The 21,568-nt window shown below is 48.6% G+C and overlaps 1 protein-coding gene across 1 annotated transcript; it reads left to right on the forward strand.

The window, feature by feature from the left end:
- Positions 1-213: 213 nt before the first annotated feature.
- SFTPD (surfactant protein D) lies at positions 214-15,614 on the forward strand. The gene is made up of 8 exons (XM_082611463.1): positions 214-392; positions 1,707-1,908; positions 7,619-7,735; positions 8,007-8,123; positions 8,437-8,553; positions 8,908-9,024; positions 9,615-9,698; positions 11,976-15,614. The coding sequence occupies exons 2-8, from the start codon at positions 1,710-1,712 to the stop codon at positions 12,350-12,352; spliced, it is 1,128 nt and encodes a 375-aa protein (XP_082467589.1). The 5' UTR covers positions 214-392; positions 1,707-1,709; the 3' UTR covers positions 12,353-15,614.
- The last annotated feature ends 5,954 nt before the right edge of the window (positions 15,615-21,568 follow it).

The raw sequence follows: 21,568 nt of genomic DNA on the forward strand, positions 1-21,568 counted from the left end.
AAGCTGCTTTTGCAAGAGGTGGAGGTAATTGTACAACTTGCTGGTCTTCTCTGGACCTTGGATTCCTGGACATCTGTGAAATACAGACACTGATGTTGCCACTTAACTCACAGGGCTGCAGTGAGGTGCAGATGAAATCGTGGGCTGAGGGTGCACTATGAACTCTAAGGTGATGTGTGTGTAGTTTTATCAACATGAATGTCAGGTGTCCGGAACCCAGGTGGGGTGAAATTGAGTGTGTCAACAAGAAAGTAAATTGCCCTACTTCTTGATGAGAGTTCTCAGGACACCGGGGCTGGGAGGCTTACGTTACAGGGCGTGAATAAATAGCCAGTGCCTGCCCAGGGAACTCTAATTTGCCTGGAGATTCTGGAGCCCTAGAGGAAGCAACCGTGAGTGTGTCTGTCCTTGCCTCTCATTCTGTTTTCCCAATGTCTGGTGAATATCTTCCTGCCTGTCTGGGTGGTTTACCCTAGTGGTGTTGAGGAAGGCAGGTCTGTGTAGCTGCTCCCGTCTCGGAGGGTAGCTGTTGGAGGTGAGGGCACAATGGAGTACTAAGTAGCGTTCTTCATTCTGCTCCCTTTGCTCGGTAGGAGATGTGTTTCCTGGGCTGGGAGAGGTTGCGTGAGTTGGATGTAACAACCAACCAGACCTCAGATGCCATTGTCTGGAAGCCCCTGTGGAAAATGCAATTCATCTTCCTCTTGGAAGGAGACACTTCTCTGGCCAGGAAGCCTCTCCCCTCCCTCTACCTCAGCCTGCCTGGTGAACCCCTGTCCTTTGCACAGGTCCTCAGGCTTTGTTCCCAGCCTCTGCAACTCCCATGAGCCCTTACCATGCTCGTAACTTTACAGTTTCTGAGAGAGGAAAGAAGCCCAATATTGGGAGTGAGCTAGGTCCTGCACCCACCCTGACCTCACTTAGTGCCTGAGTCCCTTTCCGATGGTAACCGGATGCACTCTTGGACATCTGCTCTTTCCTCCCCCAGACTAGCCTTCCCCTGACTGTGCCCGTCTCACACGTCCCCTTCCTCCATGAGGCCCCTGTTCCAAGTCCTCTCAGGAGGCCTGGACAGGACTCTAGGTGCCCCATGGACTTTCCTCATGGAGCCCGGGAATGGCAAATCGCCTGGCAAACATGCAGTCATGCACCCATCCAGTGCTCGGGACTCTGGCTTTTTCTCAGGCAGCACTTGAGACCACCAGTACTAGTCCATCCAAGGCAGCAAGTGAGAGGAAACAAGTTTGCCTTGTTGGAATTAAGTCAACCAACTTACTGGTACAGAAAGGGAGAAGGAGGTCCAGAGATGGGAAGGGTCCCTCCCGAGAGCTCTCAGTGAGTCCTTCCTGGTGTGACAGATGGCCTCAGTGAGGAATTCTACATCCTTGCCACAGTGCCCATGGCATTGCCCAAGGCAGTGCCCAAGGGGAGGCACAAGAAGGGATGACACAGAGCATCTAAGAATAGGTTCTTGCTGCTGGTCACCCCTGTCAGAAGTCCAGCTGGTCAACTCATGCCCTCCCAGTCCAGACCTTATGCCCACCTTGTCCCTAAACTGCTTTCAGAGCTCTGCTGCTCTTGGCCCCAGAGCAGAGGAGAGGAGGTGGAGGAAGTGCTTCTCCTCACCTCCAGGAGCTAGGCCAAGCCCTAAAATCCACATCCTCTCACCAAAAGCATGTCCCCTTTTTTTCTGTTCCTCTGCCTAGGACATGCTTCTCCTCCCTCTCTCAATGCTGATCCTGCTCTCACAGCCCCCAAGGTCTCTGGGGGCCGAAATGAAGACCTATTCCCAGGAAACACTGGCCAACGCCTGCACCCTGGTCATGTGTAGCCCCCCGGAGAACGGCCTGCCTGGTCGTGATGGACGAGATGGGAGAGAAGGCCCCCGGGGCGAGAAGGGGGATCCAGGTAGAGCTGGGACCATGGGCTTGTCCTGGTGGGAAGGGGTGGGCATTGGAATTGTAACCAACCCAGAAACTCTGGATTTTCTGCTGTGTAGACCTTGGAGATGGTCTTCTTCATCCTGCATGGGGGGGTTTCCCCCAGATATTCAGCCCACTTAAAACACAGCCTTACTGGTTGGCAAAGACGGGCTGCCCCGAGCCCCCAGCTCCATCAGCAGCTGCCCTGATTCCTCCCCTAGGATCTTGACTCCACCCACCCCAAGAATGAGCAAACAGTGAGTAAATGACTGGTATTTGGGGTCCTCTAGAACCGTACTCCAGAACTTAACTGTTGTTCATTCTGCTTAAATGGTGCCTCTGCAGAATGTTAAATATTTTTAATATGCAATTAAACTGTACTCCATGAGGGGTGGGAAAGGATGAGGCTCTGTGGCCCCATACTCAGGCCTGGTCAAAAGGATTTTCCCTAAATACATTATGGAGAGAGGAGAGAAGGAAAGGCAGCTGACATTTCTTTGTTCAGCCCCGTGCTTGGGTGTTCACTTGAGCGGTTTATTTAATCTCACCGAAAGTCTTATAAGGGATGTATTAATCTCATTTGATAGGTAGGGAAATTGTGACACAAAGATGCTACGTGAAACCCAAACTGGAAGATGAAAAGGACATGGCTTCTGCATCAGACACATCTGTGCTTGACTGCTAGCTCCAGCTCCACAGCAGGGACCCCCAGAGACAAGCCACTCAGTGTCTCTGAGTCTCAGTTTGCTCATCTGTAGATGGGAATAATATCTACCATACAGTGACAAATAATTGAGCCAAGGCTTCATTTTCCTGTTGAGTCTTCAGGATAAAGTTGCATCTTCTTGCTGTACCAATCAATCAGGTGAATTCTCCTGAGGTTTCCAAAGGTACTGATTATTAAGGGAATTGTCCGAGAAATACTGCCCCACTGGGGAGGATCTGGGTCTTACCGGCAAGAAGTGGGAATTCAATGAACCAGCAACAAGAACAAGGGGCCACTAGGCCAGGGTTATGCAGGGATCAACTGAGGTCTTTATCTTTCTGGAGTTTGCATTTTGGCTGGGGAGGAAGAAAATGAACAGCATTTAAGCTGGAGAGAATAGGTAACATCCCCAGGCTTTGTAGGATAAGGGATAATTATCTGTCTGTCCTTAACAGACAGAAAGTAGTTTCCAACATAACTGGGCTGGGGCTTGGAGAAGGTTGCCTGGAAGTGAACTCAGGAGAAGGGTGGTATTCAAGGTGCCAGCTCTCTCTAGCTCCCAGTGGGGCCCTGAATTGAATCCTGGGCAGGGTGTGGGGTAGGGAGCCTTTCCTACAGTGGCCCTCTGAGCAGCATGGATGTGGCTGAGCCCTCCGCTTCTTGTGCATTCCAAGCCTGGCCTTGAGTCGGTGCTTGGAGAGAGAACACTGCACAGCTGGACCAAGGACAGGCTCCGCTCTGGCTCCTCAGTCCCAGGCACTTTAGTTATTCAACTGTTATGGGTCTGAGGATTTCCTGGAGATCAGAGCATCCTCAGAATCCTGACCCAGTAGGTCTGGGTGGGACCAGAGTCTGCACTGGTGACAAGATTCTGATGTACGTGGTCCCAAGAACCTGCTGTAAAGGACAAGATGGGCCTGAGAGGAGAGACCCTTGGGCAGAGGTAGAGGGTGGAGCTGGATCACTTGGTGATGCTCCAGACATTTCATGCAGGGCCAGTAAGACCTGGACCCTGCTTGGGGGGCTAAATTTCCAAGGACCATTCCCTCATTCCTCAGCACCTCCAAGACCCCCGCCCGAAAGGATTCAGTGAGAGAGTCCTTCCAGGGGTGCACATCTCCCTTGGAGTAAAACCTCACACCCCACAGCAGTCCCCAAGGCCACCCTCCACCCCCGCTGATCTCTCTGATCTCACTTCCTTCCACTCCTCTCACTCTCCCTGGGCTCTGACCACACTGGCTTGTCGCTGGTCCCTAAGCACGCTTGGCCCCCTGCCTCCTCAGGACCTTGCTCTTTCCATACACATCCCCATGGCTCACTCTTCACCTCCTTCATGGCTTTAGTCACAGACAGAGTCCTTCTCTGGCCCTCTTATTGGAGAGAGAACACTGCAAAGCCCCACCAATACTCTATGCTTTATTTTTCCTCTGTGGCACTTATTCTGATCTGATAAATTATCATATGTTGTACATTTTAATTTTGATTATCTATTTCTATGCAGTTGAGTTTAAGTTCCGTGAGGAAGGGATTTGGTTTTTGTCTGTTTTTTTCACTAATAAAATCCCAGCATTTAGGACAGTGCCTTGTACCTAGTAGAAGCTCAGTGAATACTTGTGGAATAAATGAATGTAAATTGCCAAGAGAGGAGGAATTTTAATACAGTTAAGACTGGCCAAATCGGCGGTGCATAAAGCTTCACTTCGGGTGGCAGTAAGGTACAGGGCTAGGACTTCGGGGGATGCTAGGATGCAAAATGAGTGCTTTGGGAGGCATGGTGCTTGCTGCTGAAAAGGGTGCTCTCATGGCCTCCACAGTTTGTGCACAAGGATGGGCAACCTCTAACGCTCCCCTCTAAGGAGTGGCTTTTTTCCCATGTACCTGCTGTCGCCCCGGCCAGTGGGGAGCCCAAGAGAGGCTTGGCCTGGGACCAGGGTATCTCTGCCTGAGCACGGCGCACTGTGGGATTGGGATGCAGGGCCCACCCTCTATGCTTCCATTTCACACCTAGTGAGGATCGTAACTAAAAGCAGAACACAATGCCCAGCACAGAAGCTCTCAGCCACCCATCAAATGCACAGTCTCCCACCACCAGCACATGCTTGGCCCAGGCAGGCCCTGGCCTTTCTTACCCTGGAGCACGGTTTCCAAATCTGAAATGTCACCTCTCTTCTCCAAGTCTCTCTAAATCCTCTTCAGCCTTGAAGTCCTGTTTCCTCCGACTATGTGTGTGTGCTGGGGTTGGAGGTGCTGGGATGGGATGAGGGACATCTCATAAACTGTCTTCCTTGCTCGTTACCCATGCCTCACAGTTTAAAATTCAGTGACAAATCCCTTGCAGACCAGGACCTTGTGCTAACATTTACATCCTGCTCAGTGCTAAGCAGAAAGTTATGTTCCATAGTTCGTTTCCCAGCGAACAAATAAATGAAACAATGAGGACATGAACAAATAAGTGAATGAATAGTTAGCAGCACCTGACATGTGTCACTTCTTCTCTTGTCTTTTTGCACATGAATGCTTTATTCACAACAGCCAAAGGACGGAAACAACCCATGTGTCCATCAACGTTTATCCGTGGTGAATGGATAAACAAAACGCGTTGTGTTCATACACTAGAACATTGCTCAGTCACACAAAGGAATGAAGTGCTGAGACGTGCTACGAATTGGATGAGCCTCAAGAACATCACTCCAGGGCTTCCCTGGTGGCGCAGTGGTTGAGAGTCCGCCTGCCGATGCAGGGGATGCGGGTTCGTGCCCCAGTCCGGGAAGATCCCACATGCCGTGGAGAGGCTGGGCCCGTGAGCCATGGCCGCTGAGCCTGCACGTCCGGAGCCTGTGCTCCACAACAGAAGAGGCCACAACAGTGAGAGGCCCGCGTACCGTAAAAAAAAAAAAGAACGTCACTCCGAGTTAAAAAAGCCAGACACAAAAGCTCATATATTGTACGTATTTACATAAAATATCCAGAATAGGTAATAGAGACAGAAGCAGAATAGCGGTAGTCAGGCCTGGGAAGAAGCAGGAACAGAGTGATAACAGATATGAGGTCTTCTTTGGGGTTGGTGAAATAGTTTTGAACTAAATAGAGGTGGTAGTTGCACACCGTTGTGAATGTGCTAAACGCCAATGACTTGTAAAATTTAAAAAGGTTAGTTTTAGGGAATTCCCTGGCGGTCCAGCGGTTGGGACTCAGCCCTCTCACTGCCGGGCCCCAGGTTCGATCCCTGGTCAGGGAACTGAGATCCCGCGAGCTACACGCGCAGCCAAAAAAAAAAGGTTAATTTTATATTATGTGAATTTCATCTCAATGAAAAAATAACCAAACTCACAGAATTGAGTGTAAAATTCTTAAATTGAGGTAGATCTCATATAATTTCAGACTTAGGCAGTCTTTCTTGAGGTAACAAGTTGAAAATATTTGGTCATTTTTCCAATAAAAAATAATATGTGTAAAAAATAATAATATGTGGTCACTAAAGATAAAAGGAAGAAAATTAAAAATACTTTAATTTTACCACTTAGAAACAACAACTGTTAACACTTTTGTATGTGCTGTTCTTGTGGTTTTTCCAATGTGTTTTATGTGTACACACACCCTACACATTCATGGGCATATTTAGGAAACAGAATCATATTAAATAGAGTGTTTATAGCATACTTTTATCACTTAATGATGCATAATAATTTGGTCTAATTTCTATAGTTTTAAGAGCATGTTACATAGTTTTTTCTCATCTTTTTATTACAGTATAATTGATATATAATATTATATTACTTTCAGGTGAACAACATAATGATTTTATATTTGTATATATTGTGAAATGATGATGACCATAAGGCTTATCAAAATCCATCAACACACAGAGCTACAATTTTTTGTGTGCGTGATGAGAATTTTTATGATCTATGCCGTTAACAACTTTCAAGCATGCAACACAGTATTATTTACTATAGTAACCTCGCTGTACATTACATTCCTAGGACTCATTTATTTTATAACTGGAAGTTTGTACCTTTTGACTACTTCCACCCGTTCTGCTCACTCCCCAACCCCACCTCTAGCAACTACCAATCTGTCCTCTGTATCTATGAGCATGCTGTTTTTTAGATTCTACATATAAGTGAGATCGTATGGTACCTTTCTCTGTCTGACATATTTCACTTAGCATAATGCCCTCAAGGTTCACCCAGTTTGTTGCAAATGGCAAGATTTCATTCCTTTTTACAGCTGAATAATGTTCCATTGTATATATGCCTTGCATTTTCTCCATCTATTCATCTATCCATGGATACTTAGGCTCTAGGCCACCTCCAGGTCTTAGCTACTATAAACAATGCTGCAATGAACTTGGAGGCACATAAATCTTTTTGCGTTAGTGTTTTCCTTTTCTTTGGTTAAATATTCAGAAGTGGAATTGCTGGATTGCATGGTAGTTCTATTTTTAATTTTTTAAGGAACTTCCATACTGTTCTCCATAGTGGCTGTACCAGTTTACATTCCCACCAACCGTGCAAGAGGGTTCCCTTTTCTCCACATCCTCCAACACCTGTTATTTGCTGTCTTTTTGATAATAGCCATTCTCACAGGTGTAAGGTGATAGCTCATTGTGGTTTTTATTTATATTTCTCTGGTGATTAGCATCAGGTGTCATTTCTGATATAAACTTTGGTTCTGGGAAGGGGGAGGGCAAGGAGTCCATGATCAAGGGCAAAAGCTAACAGACTTGCCTGCCATAAATACTGTGGCCTTGGGGCAGGGGAAGGTGCATTGTATGGAAAGTCAGGCAGGTCTTGGTTCCATCTGCCTCCAAATCTGGCAAGCCTGTTTCTTCACCTGTAAAATGGGGATGTGGACGCCCATTTCCTGGATCACCACTGGACCGGGTCTTGTGGAGGCGAAGTGTCTACACCTTATAGAACCCTGAAGGAATGTCATCTGGCTCCGGGGCCTGGGGCCAGGTTTATGCCCATTTCTTCTGCTGCCACAGGTTTACCAGGACCTGTAGGAGGAGCAGGGATGCCTGGACCCGCTGGCCCAGTTGGGCCCAAAGGCGACAATGGCTCTGCTGGAGAACCCGGGCCAAAGGGAGACACTGGACCATCTGGTGAGCAGCTGGGCATGTAATGCAGATGTCTGCAGGTGGTGTGCTGTCGCTAGGACATGCCGGTAGGCATGCACAGATTCTACCCCAGGAAGGAGGCAGAAGGTTGTTTTCAAGGTGGCACTGGGTTATTTCAGGGAAGACTGGAGCTGCTGTGGTGCAACACCTTTAGGAGGATGCTGCCTCTCAGACTTCTATTACTGCCCTCACCGTTTACGCACTCCCACTTCCAAGGAGATTCAGTGTCACTAACTGGGCTGGTCCTTTTCCCCAGGGCCTCCAGGACCTCGAGGTATACCTGGTCCAGCTGGAAGAGACGGTCCCTCAGGGAGGCAGGGGAACATAGGACCTGCAGGTGCACCAGGCCCCAAAGGCGAGACTGGACCCAGTGGTAGGTGGCTGGTATGTGACAGGTGTGGGGAGGAGGCGTGGCAGTCTGTGATGGGGCCTAAGGCATGTGCACAGTGCCTGGAAAAGCCCAGACCATCTGCAGCGGGTAGGCCTTGCCAGGGCCTCTCCCCGCAGATTCCCACACTGACCGTATTTCCCCGATACCCTCCCCAGAGGAGGCCAGGCAGTAAGGAGCACCGTCTCCCAGTTCATTCTCTCACCTGGAGCTGTGGGTGAAAAGCTCCACTTCCGAGGCAATGATAAGTGCTGAGCGCACTCTCAGCCTTTTTCGTCCCAATTTGTTCCTTCCTCAGGAGAAGTGGGTGCCACAGGCATGCAGGGCTCCCCAGGGACAAGAGGCCCCGCAGGTCTTAAAGGAGAGAGAGGTGCCCCCGGTGAACGCGGAGCCCCTGGAAGTGCTGGGGCAGCAGGTGAGCGATGGAAGCCGGGCTGGGCTCCTGTTCCCCTGTGCCCCCCATCACCACCCGCCAGGTCAGAGCTAGCACTCCAGGGCGACAGCCAGTGTTGGACTCTGGGAACTGTCTGTCTCTAGGGAGAGGGTAGGGCGAGTAGCAGGGACCGTCTATGTACAGGGAAGGTTGGTTGTTGGGTGATGGGGACAGTCAGGATACAGAGAGGATGCAAGGCTGGGTTCAGGGCACAGAGGGTCATATGTATATGGGGAGGGTGTACTGCTGGGTGATAAGATAGTCCATGTACTGGGGGAGGTGAAAATGCTAGAAAATGTGGTCAGAACTCACCCAGCTCTTCTTCTCTGATCCCAGGGCCTTCTGGAGCCATGGGTCCACAGGGACCTGCAGGTGCCAGGGGCCCCCAAGGACTGAAGGGGGACAGAGGTGCTCCTGGAGACAGAGGAGCGAAGGGAGAGAGTGGACTCCTAGGTAAGGAAGCTCTGGGGGCCACACCAGGGCGCGGGTGGGGACGGAGGGTGGGAGGAGGCCCTCCCAGGCCCTCCTCTCAGGTGTCCCCCTTAGTTACAGGTGGGGGGCTGGAAGTCAAAGCAGATGCTGGTCTTAGCCTCTATGACTCGCTGGAGGGCAACCTGAGCAGTTTTTCCATCTGATCTTTGGGACGAGCACACCTCCCTTCCCAATTCATCAGATAGCTTTGAACTTCAAATAACCCAGTGGATGGGAAGTACTTGAGCTACATGTATTCCTCTACTCCCACCCCCCAAAAGGAAGTGTTATCAGGTTCCTAGAATTTGGAATTACAGTGTCACCTGGTTCAGTGTCAGTGTGGTGCAGGGACCTGCTCAGAGAACAGTGTTCATAGCAGAACCACAGAAAATCCTGTGGGCAGCAGAGGCCCACCTATGTCAGCAGATGTGGGCTTCCTAGGGGTCCATCCCAGTTCTTTACCCCCACCCCAATATGTGTCTGCAACTGGGCACCCTTCCCTTGAGGCCCGGGCTCTGAGCTGATCCCAGGCTGTGCTGGACCTGTCTTCACTCGACCTCTCTGCCCTGCAGACATCACTGCTCTCCGGCAGCAGGTGGAGACCTTACAGGGGCAGCTACAACGCCTCCAGAATGCTTTCTCTCAGTATAAGAAAGGTGAGTTCCTGGACCTGAACCTGAGCTGGACTCCAAGGGTGGGCCTCATACTAGGTCTGGGTCTTGGCTTGGAGTTGGCTGGGCTTGGGTCTAAAATTGAACTTGGCTGGGACCATGTTTAGGGCTGGACCTGGAACTGGGGCAGGGAGTGGGGCTAAGGATGGGCTGGGGCACAGCAGTGCAGCCACATGCTCCAGGAGCTGCAAGTAGATGCAAGGGAAAAGGAGGAGGATGCAGTCCTTGTCACCAGTGCAGTAGACCTTCACCCCTGCCTACTCTGGGCATGTCCCTATGATAGACAAGGGGACACCCAACCCACGATGCATCTCTTCCCTCTGTGGAGCCAGGTATGCAAGTACCCAGAGATGCAGCTACACAGCCCAGGCAGCAGAGAATCCAGACATAGTCCTGTGAGCAGGGGCTGGGATGCTGCTCATGGGGTTCAAGTCTGGTGGGGCCCAACCTTGCTGTGTGGCCACTGAGTATCTCACCCTAAAGATGCCCCTGGGTCTGGCAGGGGAAGGCTGCCTCCAGTCTCTGGTCAGTGCTGGACTCTCCCTGCATCTCCTTGGGTGTTTAAAGCAGAGATTCTTCCCTAAGCCTGGAATCCTAAGGAGGCAGAGGCCTCCTGGAGTGCGCACCTGAGTGCCCGGTGCCTTTGGGATTCTGCCTCAGTCCCCAACTGCCCCTCCCCCTTCTCTGCTCTCCCTGACATCATCAGCTTTGAGTCCACATCATTCATCAAACCTCATGATGCAAAAAAAGAAGACTTTTCTGAAGGAATAGAGCATAAAGGGGTGAGATATAGGGTTGGTTCCTAAGGACTCAAGCCAACTAAGTACCTAAGTAGTAAGGATGAGAGTTTCCAGCATTTGATGTTTTCCTCCCTCCATAAACATATTTGCATACCCATTCACTTGCTCATATGCACACTGATGCAAACAAAGGAGAACATGGGCATATGCACCGGCCACATGTGTGGGTACTTAAACACCATCACTCACTCCACACCATCTACATACATGAGCACACATGCACACATATGCACACACAAATATGCACACCCATCCAGATGGACCTTAAGTCCACCTGCGTACCTTCAGATGGATATATGGACATATTCACGCATGCACATGCATACCCACCCAGATGCATGGGACATAAACCCAATTATGGCACATGAACTTGCACTGACCTTGCCCAGGGCTGCTCTGGGTGCCATCCTGACCCCGTGGAGAATCTGGCCTCTGAGTCCTTGTTGAAACTACTCAGAGGAGAAGGGCAGTGGGTCAGGGTGTAGTCTGGGTTCCTACCCAGTCCAGTGAACCCTCTTAGGAGCCCTGAAGATTTCCATGCATGAGCCTAGAAGTCAAAGGGATGGGGATAGGATGGAGTAATAAGAGATATTTAACATGTCACACAGGTGATGCTTTTATGTCGTGTACACCTACTTTAGAAATAAGGAATGGGAAACCCTGAAAAGGGAAGTGACTTTCCCTTGCCCACCTGGACCGTCATTGTCAGGTTGGGGCTGAACACGTGGCCTTCTGACTCCCAAACAGGGGTCTCTCCAGCACCCATCCCACTCCTGCCCCCCATTCCCACACACACCTCTCAGATGCCTTCATCCCCTGCCCAGCGGTCCAGGGAGGCTGACTGGCTGGGGCATCACCCGTAAGCATATCAAGAGGCCAACACTGGGCTGTCCCCAGTGCAGAGATTAGCATGTCGCTGCTCTCAGATGCCCCACCCTCTCCTCTCCTTTCCCCTCACCCCTTCACACAGCACAGACCCCCTTCTGACAACCCCACATGCCCAGCCATCATGCAGGGGTGAGAGCGAGCCCCCTGCGTGGTGTTTTCCACACTGTTAGGAACTGCCCCGGGCAGCACCGTGTCATTTCCCTGGCCAAAATCATTCCAATCTACACAGTAATTGAAAAACCAATTCTGGCATACGACATAGGGAGGAACAGAAAGTGCACATCTAAGCTTTAGTGTTACATCCAACAAGGTTTGATCCTCACTCTACATTTGACAGCTGTGTGACTTTGGGCCTCTTATGTAAGCTCCCTGAGTTCCAGGGTCCTCACCTGTAACTGGAGACCACAGCACCACTCACAGGGCGCATCGTGGAGCCAGGGCTGCTCTGGAACCAGTGCCTCGCTTTCATCCTATCTGGTGCCCTGGTACCCTGCATGGGAGGCTGGGGGGCTCTGGTTGGAGCACAAAGGTCCAGGTGCTGCCACACCCCAACCTGACTATCCTCTTCCCCTAGTGGAGCTCTTCCCCAGTGGCCGGGGTGTCGGGGAGAAGATCTTCAAGACGGGAGGTTTTGAAAAAACTTTTCAGAATGCACAGCAGGTATGCACACAGGCTGGGGGACAGATGGCCTCCCCACGCTCTGCAGCCGAGAACGAGGCCTTGAGACAGCTGGTCGCATACCAGAACAAGGCTGCTTTCCTGAGCATGACCGACGAGAAGAAGGAAGGCACGTTCACCTACCCCACAGGGGAGCCCCTGGTGTATTCTAACTGGGCCCCCGGGGAGCCCAACAACAGCAGAGACGCAGAGAACTGTGTGGAGATCTATTCCAATGGCAAGTGGAACGACAAGGCCTGCGGAGACCAGTGCCTCGTGATCTGCGAGTTCTGAGCCCCTGGGGAGGGTGGGGTACTGCCCAGAGCTGTGTGCTGCCAATGTCCCAATAAAAAGGTGACCCTCGGGCTTCCCTGGTGGCGCAGTGGTTAAGAATCCGCCTGCCAATACAGGGGACACGGGTTCCCACCTTGGTCCGGGAAGATCCCATGTGCCGCAGAGCAACTAAGCCCGTGAGCCACAACTACTGAGCCCACGTGCCACAACTACTGAAGCCCACACACCTAGAGCCTGTGCTCTGCAACAAGAGAAGCCACCGCAATGAGAAGCCCGCGCACCACAATGAAGACCCAGCACAGCCAAAAATAAATAAATAAATAAATTAGTTAATTAATTAATTTTATAAAAAAGAAAAAAGAAAAATAAGGTGACCCTCTGATGGCCAGGGCTTCTCTACAGAGCCATGGGTGAGCCCAGAAGGCAGGGCTGCTATGGAACGCCTCCCTCAGAATAAAGTTTGAAACTGGCTTCACACCAGGAAGACCTATCAGAGGAAAAGGGGGGCAGCCTGCTTTCCCAGGGCAAGGGCTAAAATGAGGTCTCCAAGACCTCCCTGTTGCAAAATCCAGCGTCTCCTCCTCTGCCCTCCGCCTCCTCCAGCCATCGGCCTCATTTGACCCAGCTGATCACTGCCTCCTCCTTCCCTTTTCCTCTTCTGCTTGCAATTTTCTTATCCTTCTGGCTGCTCTGCATCAGTCTCATCCCTCCTCCTCTCCTGGACTGCTCCACAGAGGAGCACGGGAGCCTCAGCTCCAGTTCCCCTCTCTCCTTATTCTCTCTCCAGGCTTGGGCTCATTCTCTCCCATGGCTTCAAATCCTTTCTATTGATGCCTCCCCCATGTAGAACCCTGTTCAAGACCTCTCCCCGAACCCCAGGCTCCTCCAGCCAATGCAAGCTGGAGCCCCGGGGCTGGGAGGTCTCAGTGTCTGCCTCTTGCTTCAAGCCCTGAGCCTAGGAAGCTGCACAGTTACAGAAGGATGACCTGGCAGGGGGGCACCTGCCTCTCTGGCCAGATTGAGTGGCCTTACACCCAGTAGACTCCCCTCACCCTTGACCGCCTAGGATCTCTCTCTACCCATGACAGTGTGACTGTGGTTGGCTCGGGGAGAACATACCATCTGCACAATCCTAATCCCTTCTGAAATGTCAGGCACAGAGAGTGCCCAGCCATGTTCAAATTCATCCCCAAACCTCTTCTTGCCTGGCAGTTCCGGGGATGGTCTTCTCCACTCTGCCTCAGAGATAATCTACTCAAACCCTTCTCATTTTACAGACATGGAAACTAAGACACAGAGAGGGAGGGACCTTTCACAGGTAGTACCGGTGCTACAGCTTGCTCATGAAAAAGGCCATCTGACCCCAGAGCTTATACTTCTGGCCTGTAAATTTTTAGGCCAAAGGCCTCTGTACATTTAGTTGATTTTATTGACACACTGCTGCAAAGAAAGATTTAAATGACGTCTGTGCTTAAAAAATTGGAATGACGCCTGGATGAACCATAGGCTCATGTGAGGGGGCAACAAATACCCCTCCCCCAGACAGGAAAACTACCACTCTTTCCTTTGTTCCCAGGGACCAGGAGGACTGCCCTCTCTGGCCCTTTCTGAATGGGACCCCCGAGCCCTACCCATCTTCCCAACACTCTTGCAGCCACACTTCATATATGGGACAGCACATCTGAAAACAAAAGCCACACGTCTCAACAGCATGCAGCTCAGCCTCCCTGTTCATATCTCTCCCCTGTTACTTGAAAAAATCCCCAATTCCTGGTAGCCTCTGAAATATAAACAGTTACACAATAATGAGCAAACAACTCTCCAGTACAAAGGCCTGGAGCTTAGAACAGACTGCTTTTATTGCAAATAAGAAAAACAACTGGATCTAGTTAAGCCAAAGAGAGGGTGTTTTTAAAGAACAGAGAATTCTGAATTGACTTACAAAGGGCTGGGGGTGCACAGGCACCGCTGTGCCACCTCCCTGGCTTCTGCCTCTCTCTGCCCATCCTCACCTCTTTCCCTCCTTTACACACCAGCTTCCTCCACATCCAGGTCTCTCGTGTGTCCCAGAGGTCAGAAACTCTTGCTTGATATCAATTCAAAACTATGTAGAAATGCATCTACTTGTCTCAGATGCCCACCTCTGATCCAGTCAACTCACCCTGGGGGCTGGGGAGGAGCCACATTGTACAATATGGCCACTGGGATCCTTGCGAGGTCATGGTGGTCTGGACAACGCTCTATGGGTGATCACTACTCATCCCAATATGTAAGCCAAGCTTATTTCTTGACAAGAGGGAAGGAAAGAGTGGCAGAACTATGTGACTCCATAGGAAGAAAAAAAAATCTCCTGTGTTGGTGAAGGCCGGGAATGCTGAGACCCCAAAGCCTAGGAAGAAGCTTCAGATCAACCTGCACCATGGGCCACGGGGTTCTGGTTTGCTTTCCAGCACAGAGAATAAGTAAGGAGGGTCCTTTGGGTTCTGCAGACACAACCCAATTAAAGCAGAGGACCGAGGCAAGTATTTCAGAAAATGCAGGTCCTTACCCATTCTTGAGCACAGAGGTCTCTCCTACACCATCATTCATGGGCAAAGGTCAACATAGATCTTAAACAATGTCAGCCCCACCCCAACCATAGTAGCCATGTCCCTAGTTTGGTAGCCTAGGTGCCAAATGAAGCCAGAGCTGTGTGACCCTTATTCTCAAGAGATGTTATGACACTCGCAATGCCAGGTGACCTCATGGGAGCAAGCTGGGAGCCTTCCATACCTGGAGAGGGGACAACCACACAAGGAAGTCCCTGTTTTATAGTATATTCTCAAGTTGCCTCCTGGTTCTCAACCCTCCTGTCACCAGATCAGCCCACATCCCATACTGAACAGCCTATGGGAAGCCCTCTGATGTTTACTTTTCTAGGATTCTATCTTTGCTCTGAATTCCACTGACATAAAACACGGGTATTGGGATTTCCCTGGTGGCGCAGTGGTTAAGAATCCACCTGACAATGAAGGGGACATGGGTTAAATCCCTGGTCCGGGAAGATTCCACGTGCTGTGGAACAACTGAGCCCGCAAGCCACAACTACTGAGCCCACACACCACAACTACTGAAGTCCAGATGCCTAGAGCCCGTGCTCCACAACAAGAGAAGCCACCGCAAAGAGAAGCCCGCGCTCTGCAACAAAGAGTAGCCCCCGCTTGCCGCAACTAGAGAAAGCCCGTGTGCAGCAGTGAAGACCCAACACAGCCAAAAAATATATTAATTAATTAATTTTAAAAATACTTAACTTTAAAAAACAAACAAATAAATCACTGGCATTTGAGTTGCTTACATTCAGAGCATTTTCGATCACTATTACCTTCCAGATGTCCTTAATTCAAGTTTAATGGTGTACTGGACCTTTTTTGGTTACTTGTGTTTTATATAGTAGAGCAAGGATACCAGGTACCTATCAGAAGAAATAAAATATTAATTTATATGCCAAATACTTATCCAGGCACTGGATACACAGATGGAAACAGCTGGTCATGCCCTCACATATGCTACAGCCCTGAACTTCCTTAACATTAGAGATCAGCTGTAGAATTGTGCTTCAGCAACGGGCAGTAAAGGTGCTCAAGGGGTAGATTGAGAATGAGTGGATGGATTATAGAGCCTTTTAACCAGGAGAATAGAGGAGAGCCATCTTCTTGTGAAGGCACCAAGTACTCAGAGACCAAGACACTTATTATTGTTCAATCTAATTGCCTGTGACTATTAGGCCTCTGTATAGCTAATAACTGGTATCTTTTGGTAGATTTTATTGTTTTTCACTGTTTCAATAAAAGAGGCCTTGTGGAGGCAGGCATTACCCTGTGACATGTATTCCTTCTGGATGGAAGCAGTTGAGAGCAAGTGCACATTTCTGAAATGCCCAATTTTCTGCTGCCCTGGTGAGCACAGAAGTGTTGGTGGTTATAAGGTTGGACGATCCAGGATTCTGGACACCTGAGCAAATGGATGGAAAACAACTGCCCTTGGGGATCACCCAGATCCACTTGGATTTTGAGTGGGGTTTGGGGGTTGTTACTGCAGCATGTGTAGCCCATCCTTACTGGATACATTTTGAATACTCACATATTTGATCTCCATTTACTTAAGCAGTATAGCCTCTCTCAGACTGCCTGGCTGAAACAACTTGGAGCCACAGAAGGACTCAAGAGGGCCCTGCCTGAGCAAAATGGTACTTTTCCTATTTATTTAGTAAGGAGACAGAATGAATGAAGTGAATAAGTAGAAGAGTTGAATGAATGAAATCCTTAATTCCTACTTATATATCTATTCGTAGGCCTGAAGAAAGCGCCTTCAAGATGTTTCCAGGCTCTTTGATATGAGGAAATAGCGCCATGACCTCACTGCTAGACTTTCTGCACATTTATTAAACCACTGAATACTTCATTCATTTCATGGGTAAGTGGCTGGGGCCAGGCCAGGGCCAAAAGGTCAGATGACAACTTCAGGCCAAGCAAACGCATCCTGTAACCAGAAGGATGGACCAGGGCAGGAAAGGGAAGAAAACCAGTGGTGGGTTTTGAGCAAACCTGGGATGCCTGGTCCCCAGCTACAGAGAGTCTGAGAGGGATGTGAATTCTCCAAAGATTCAATCCCCCCAAAAAAGAGTGATTGAGGCTGTGAGGACTTCATCAAATGATTCCAGAGCTCTGATGAAAGAATAAATATCCTAGAACAGTCATAAACATTAATTTAAAAACATAAGGAGAATGGACATGGTCATTTTATTTTAAAGGGTTTTAGAAAGCTAACATAATTACAACAGTGTATTACTGACACAGGACTAGATAAAACAATGTAAAAAACCACAGACTCCAAAAATGGGTCCAAATATACATATATATCTTATATATGCCTGATAGAAGATAGAAATAGAATACCCAAATTGTAGGAGAATAATGAATTGTTCAATTAGTAATGCTGAATTAAAAAGTTAAGCTTTTGGAAGAAAAATGAAATCAGATTCTTTTAGTTATATATAAAAATCAAAATCAGAAGAAAATGTAAGTAATGATTTATGTAGTCTTAGAAGGGAAAAGAGCTATCTAAGACTGTCAGAGAAGAAAATCCAAATAAAATATTGATATATCTACACAAAAAATATATAAAACGTCTCTGCCAAAAAGTAAAACACAACATAAAATCAAAATTAAAAGTCTGATTTATTTGCAAAGTACATAACAGATAAATCAATAAGAAAATATCTAAGTAGAAAAAATGGGATAAGTAAGAATGAGAAGAGGGAATTCATAAAAGAAGAAATACTGATGGCCAATAGTACGGAAACATGAAAAAATGCACTATCTTAGTAGTAATTAAAGAAACTCAAATTAATCAGTAATAAGTATCCAAAATCTATGAGCTATAGTTAAAGCTATAGTCAGAGGAAAATATACTTTACTTTTGTTATTAAAAATTAAAAAACCATAAAAAGGTGCACTGAAAATAATTGAATTGAGTGTTCATCTTTTTAAAACAAATTTTAAAAACAACAAAAAATAAAGGCCAAAACAAATAAATATAAAAGTGAAATTAATGAAATATTTAAAAAATAAAAGAAAGAAATGATAAACTAACCCAGAAACCAGACGTTTTAAAAGGCAAATTAGAAAAATGTATCCTGATAAATATATATAAAAAAACAAAAAGACACAACACCAAAAGGCAGAGTAGTAGAGATAAAACAGGTGCTATAACCACAAACATGAAAAAGATTAAAAGAACTTTAGAACAATATATTCATCTCCTTTCAGGCACTGGTCATAATTAAACAGGGCAAGGATGAAGGGAATTTGGCATCTCTCCTCAGCCCTCCCTTAACCTTTACTTTGTGGCCTGGGGTCAGATTTGACACCTGTTGCCTCGGGGCTCTAGGTGGTTTACAGCTCCCTAGTCCAGGGAGGAGGAAAGTGGCAATGCTTTTTCTCTTATCTGGAATTTAGCCCATAGCCTCAGTGCATTGATCTAGAATGACCATGTAACTGTGAGCATGGTCTTAAGCTGTCTGGGTCCAGGGTGCCGGAGACATGTGGTCACCCAGCAGGCGAGGACATCTGGTCCTGCAGGGTAGGGACTTTTAGGGAAAGGCATTCCAAGGGAGTGTAGCAACCAGGGGAAAGGGGGAGGGGAGGAAAACAGGATCATCTGAAGTCGCAGACAAGGGGCTCACGGGACCCCACCTCTCACCTGGCTCGCCATATGATCTCTGAGTTTGCTGGCCCTGTCTTAGAGACACCAGCAGAGGGCAGCAGGAGGCTGTAGCTCGCGGGGTACAAAGCCACTGAACCCAATAACCCGAGAACGGAGGCTGTGCCCACAGCCGTATTCCAAAATAAATTTGGCTGCTTCTCTCATTGATCCAGCTTGGAGCTGAGTCAAGCTCCAGAGAAGGAAGTTGGGTCACACACACTTCGGGGGAGGACTTAGATTCAGTCATTCATTTGTTCATTCTTTTATTTATTCAACAGTTATTGAGTGTGCATGTGGTTCCCAGTCCTTTTCTAGGCCCTGGGACTGCAGAGGTGAGTGATAGAATTTCATAATAATCACAAGAGCAGCAAGAATGAATGCCTGCATGGCAGTTACTGCAGGCCAGTGCTAACCTCAGTGCCTTATTTGTATCTTCATTTGTCCCTCATGACAACCCTGTGGGGTGAGCACTATTATTATTCCAATTTTACCAAGAAGGCAACTAAAGCACAGAGAGTGTATGTGACTTGCCCAGGGTCACACAGCTACAATGTGGTAGAGCCAGGGTTTGAATCCAGGCAGTCTGGCTCTTCATTGACTTTGCTACACTGACATATCTTAAACAAGTAAATGGTCAAGATGATTTCAGGTGACCATAATTGCTAATAAGAAAATAAAATAAGGCATCATAATGGTGACTGGGGTTGGGTCAACCTTGATTCAGTGGTCAGATAAGGATTTTGGGGTGGGGGGTAGTGGTGACATACAATCCAAACCTGGCAGGGGCGGAGGATCATATTAGCACCCAGACAGTCTCTGTTGAGCCCTAGCGGGCCCCAGCACACAACTCACAGCCACTTGTGGACCCTTTAGTCCATAACCAAGCACCCACACACCTTACCCAGAGCCCCTGGAACCACTCAGAGCCAGTGGTCCTCAGTGAAGGGTGTGCAGAGAGTAGCTTGGACACAGGCTGGGGCAGAGGCTGAGCCCCCTAACAACAGGATATTGGGAACTTCAAGCTCTGGGTCTGTTGGTTTTCCTACAGACGCTCACACATGCTCAAAAATACACGCGAATACCCCCAAGTCCATGTACACACAATTCCCCACTCAGAGTCTCACCTGCCCAGGGCCTCACCTTCTCTGACGCTCCCCAGGGCTGTTCCAGGCCCAGACCCACTCCCAAGGGTCACAAGAAGACCCTGGAAATGCATAGGGAAGGATTTCAGTCAGCAGCTGCTTTTTACCAGTGGCATCGATCAGCTGACAGGAGATTATTTCAGGTCTGACAATATAGGGTGAAGCACTATTTATATGTGATGATGGATGTTCCCTAAATTTGTTGTGGTAATCATTTCATGATGTATGTAAGTCAGATCATCAGGCTGTACGCCTTAAACTTACACAGTGCTATATGTCAGTTATATCTCAACAAAAATGGAAGAAAAAATATACAGAGTGAAGCAGGACGCCCTTCACCTCATGAAGGGTCTGCAAGGAAAGGAGAAGCCTGGCTTCCTGGTTCTAGGCCCTCCTGCAAAAGTGAGGGGGAGGCAGAAAGCAGCTATGGTGACTATATTTCTTAGAGCAGTCCTTTCCCAAACTGACAAAAAACCCGGGTCACCTAGGGGGCTCGCGAAGGTAACTGATTTCTGAGATTTTGATTCACTGGGTGCAGGGTGGAGCTGAGAGCCTATGACTTTGGCTAGCATTCCAGGCAATTCTGCGGGTTGCTGCTCTGAGAGCTGCCAACAGGTGGCATAAGCGCTGTGCTTGCCAGGACAGGGCAGGCTGGATTTGGGGTCGGTGGTGGCTGGCCCAGCCCAAGGCGTTTGTTAGGCTGATAAATGGCTACTTGCATTTCACTGCTTTTGAGCATGACACTTGTATTTGCTTAGACAAACCACGGCTCCGTAGTTAGAGATACTGTTCTCCTCCCAACACAGGTTGCCACCAGGGCTAAGAGCACCCAGTCCAGGTGGACCCCACCCCCCGAGATCCTCCTCGTTTCCCAGCACCCCACCAGCCACTTAGGGTTAGGAGGACAACATCAATTTTCAAAGTCCACTTCCCGGCATCTCCAGCCCACACTCCATGATAATGTTCAATCCCTTCCTGGTTAATGAGAAAAGAAAAGAAAAAACAAATCCCTGATTCCTGGCAGGTTCTAAAGCATAGTTCAGTTACACAATAATGAGCAAACCTTGACAGCAATGAGCAAACTGTGAATCCTGGTTCCCGCCCACCTCTGACAACCAGAGAAGGGAGGCAGGCTGGTCCTGGGCAGAAAGGGGATTTGAGGAGTGTGGATGCTAGGCCTTCAGCTGGTACCCCAAGCCCCTGTCCTCTGGCTTGGGCATGGCTAAAAAGTGAGAACAGTAGAGCTGGAAGACTCCAAAGAAAGACTGTCCTGTGGGAACAAGGCCTTGCCGTACCAGGATCCAGAATCCAGGCCAGAGCCCGGGCCTTGTATGTTGCGAGTTTTGGTAGTTATTTTCATTCTAGTACAGGAAGCAAATTTCAATCACATTGGCTGTATCTATATACCTTCATGGGAGACTGTTGACTTATAGACATAATTTAAACTCAAAGGCCCCATCTCAAGAGCAGGGTGTGTTTGCCATTCTAACTCACTCAGACTGACTTTCTATGGAACTGAGAAATTGGTGGTAAGTGTTCAGGGCACAGTGAGTTTGGAAAAAATTGGCAGGTAACAAAAACGGAAGACAGTTCTTGGATCTTGCAGCTTTGCCCCTGAAATAGGCCCTGCAGGTCTGCATCTGTGTGTGATCATTGATTCATCCAGCTTTAAAAGGGAGAAGCCATTACTGACCAATTTACAGATAGGGAAACTGAGGCCCAGGGAACCAGTATGCCATGGCGAAGACTCCTATTTCACGAGAACAAACAACGGGGCTCAAGAAGTTGCTCAGAGTCCTGAAGTCCCAAGGGGAATGTGCTGTCCGAGGCC

Source organism: Mesoplodon mirus, assembly GCF_964341445.2.
Source record: "Mesoplodon mirus genome assembly, chromosome: 2".
NCBI lineage: Eukaryota > Metazoa > Chordata > Mammalia > Artiodactyla > Ziphiidae > Mesoplodon > Mesoplodon mirus.

Coding starts and splice junctions, on each gene's coding strand:
- SFTPD (XM_082611463.1), top strand. CDS start 1,710: ATGCTTCTCCTCCCTCTCTCAATGCTGATCCTGCTCTCACAGCCCCCA. Junction 8,554..8,907: donor TGGAAGTGCTGGGGCAGCAG/GTGAGCGATGGA, acceptor CTCTGATCCCAG/GGCCTTCTGGAGCCATGGGT. Junction 9,025..9,614: donor GGGAGAGAGTGGACTCCTAG/GTAAGGAAGCTC, acceptor TCTGCCCTGCAG/ACATCACTGCTCTCCGGCAG.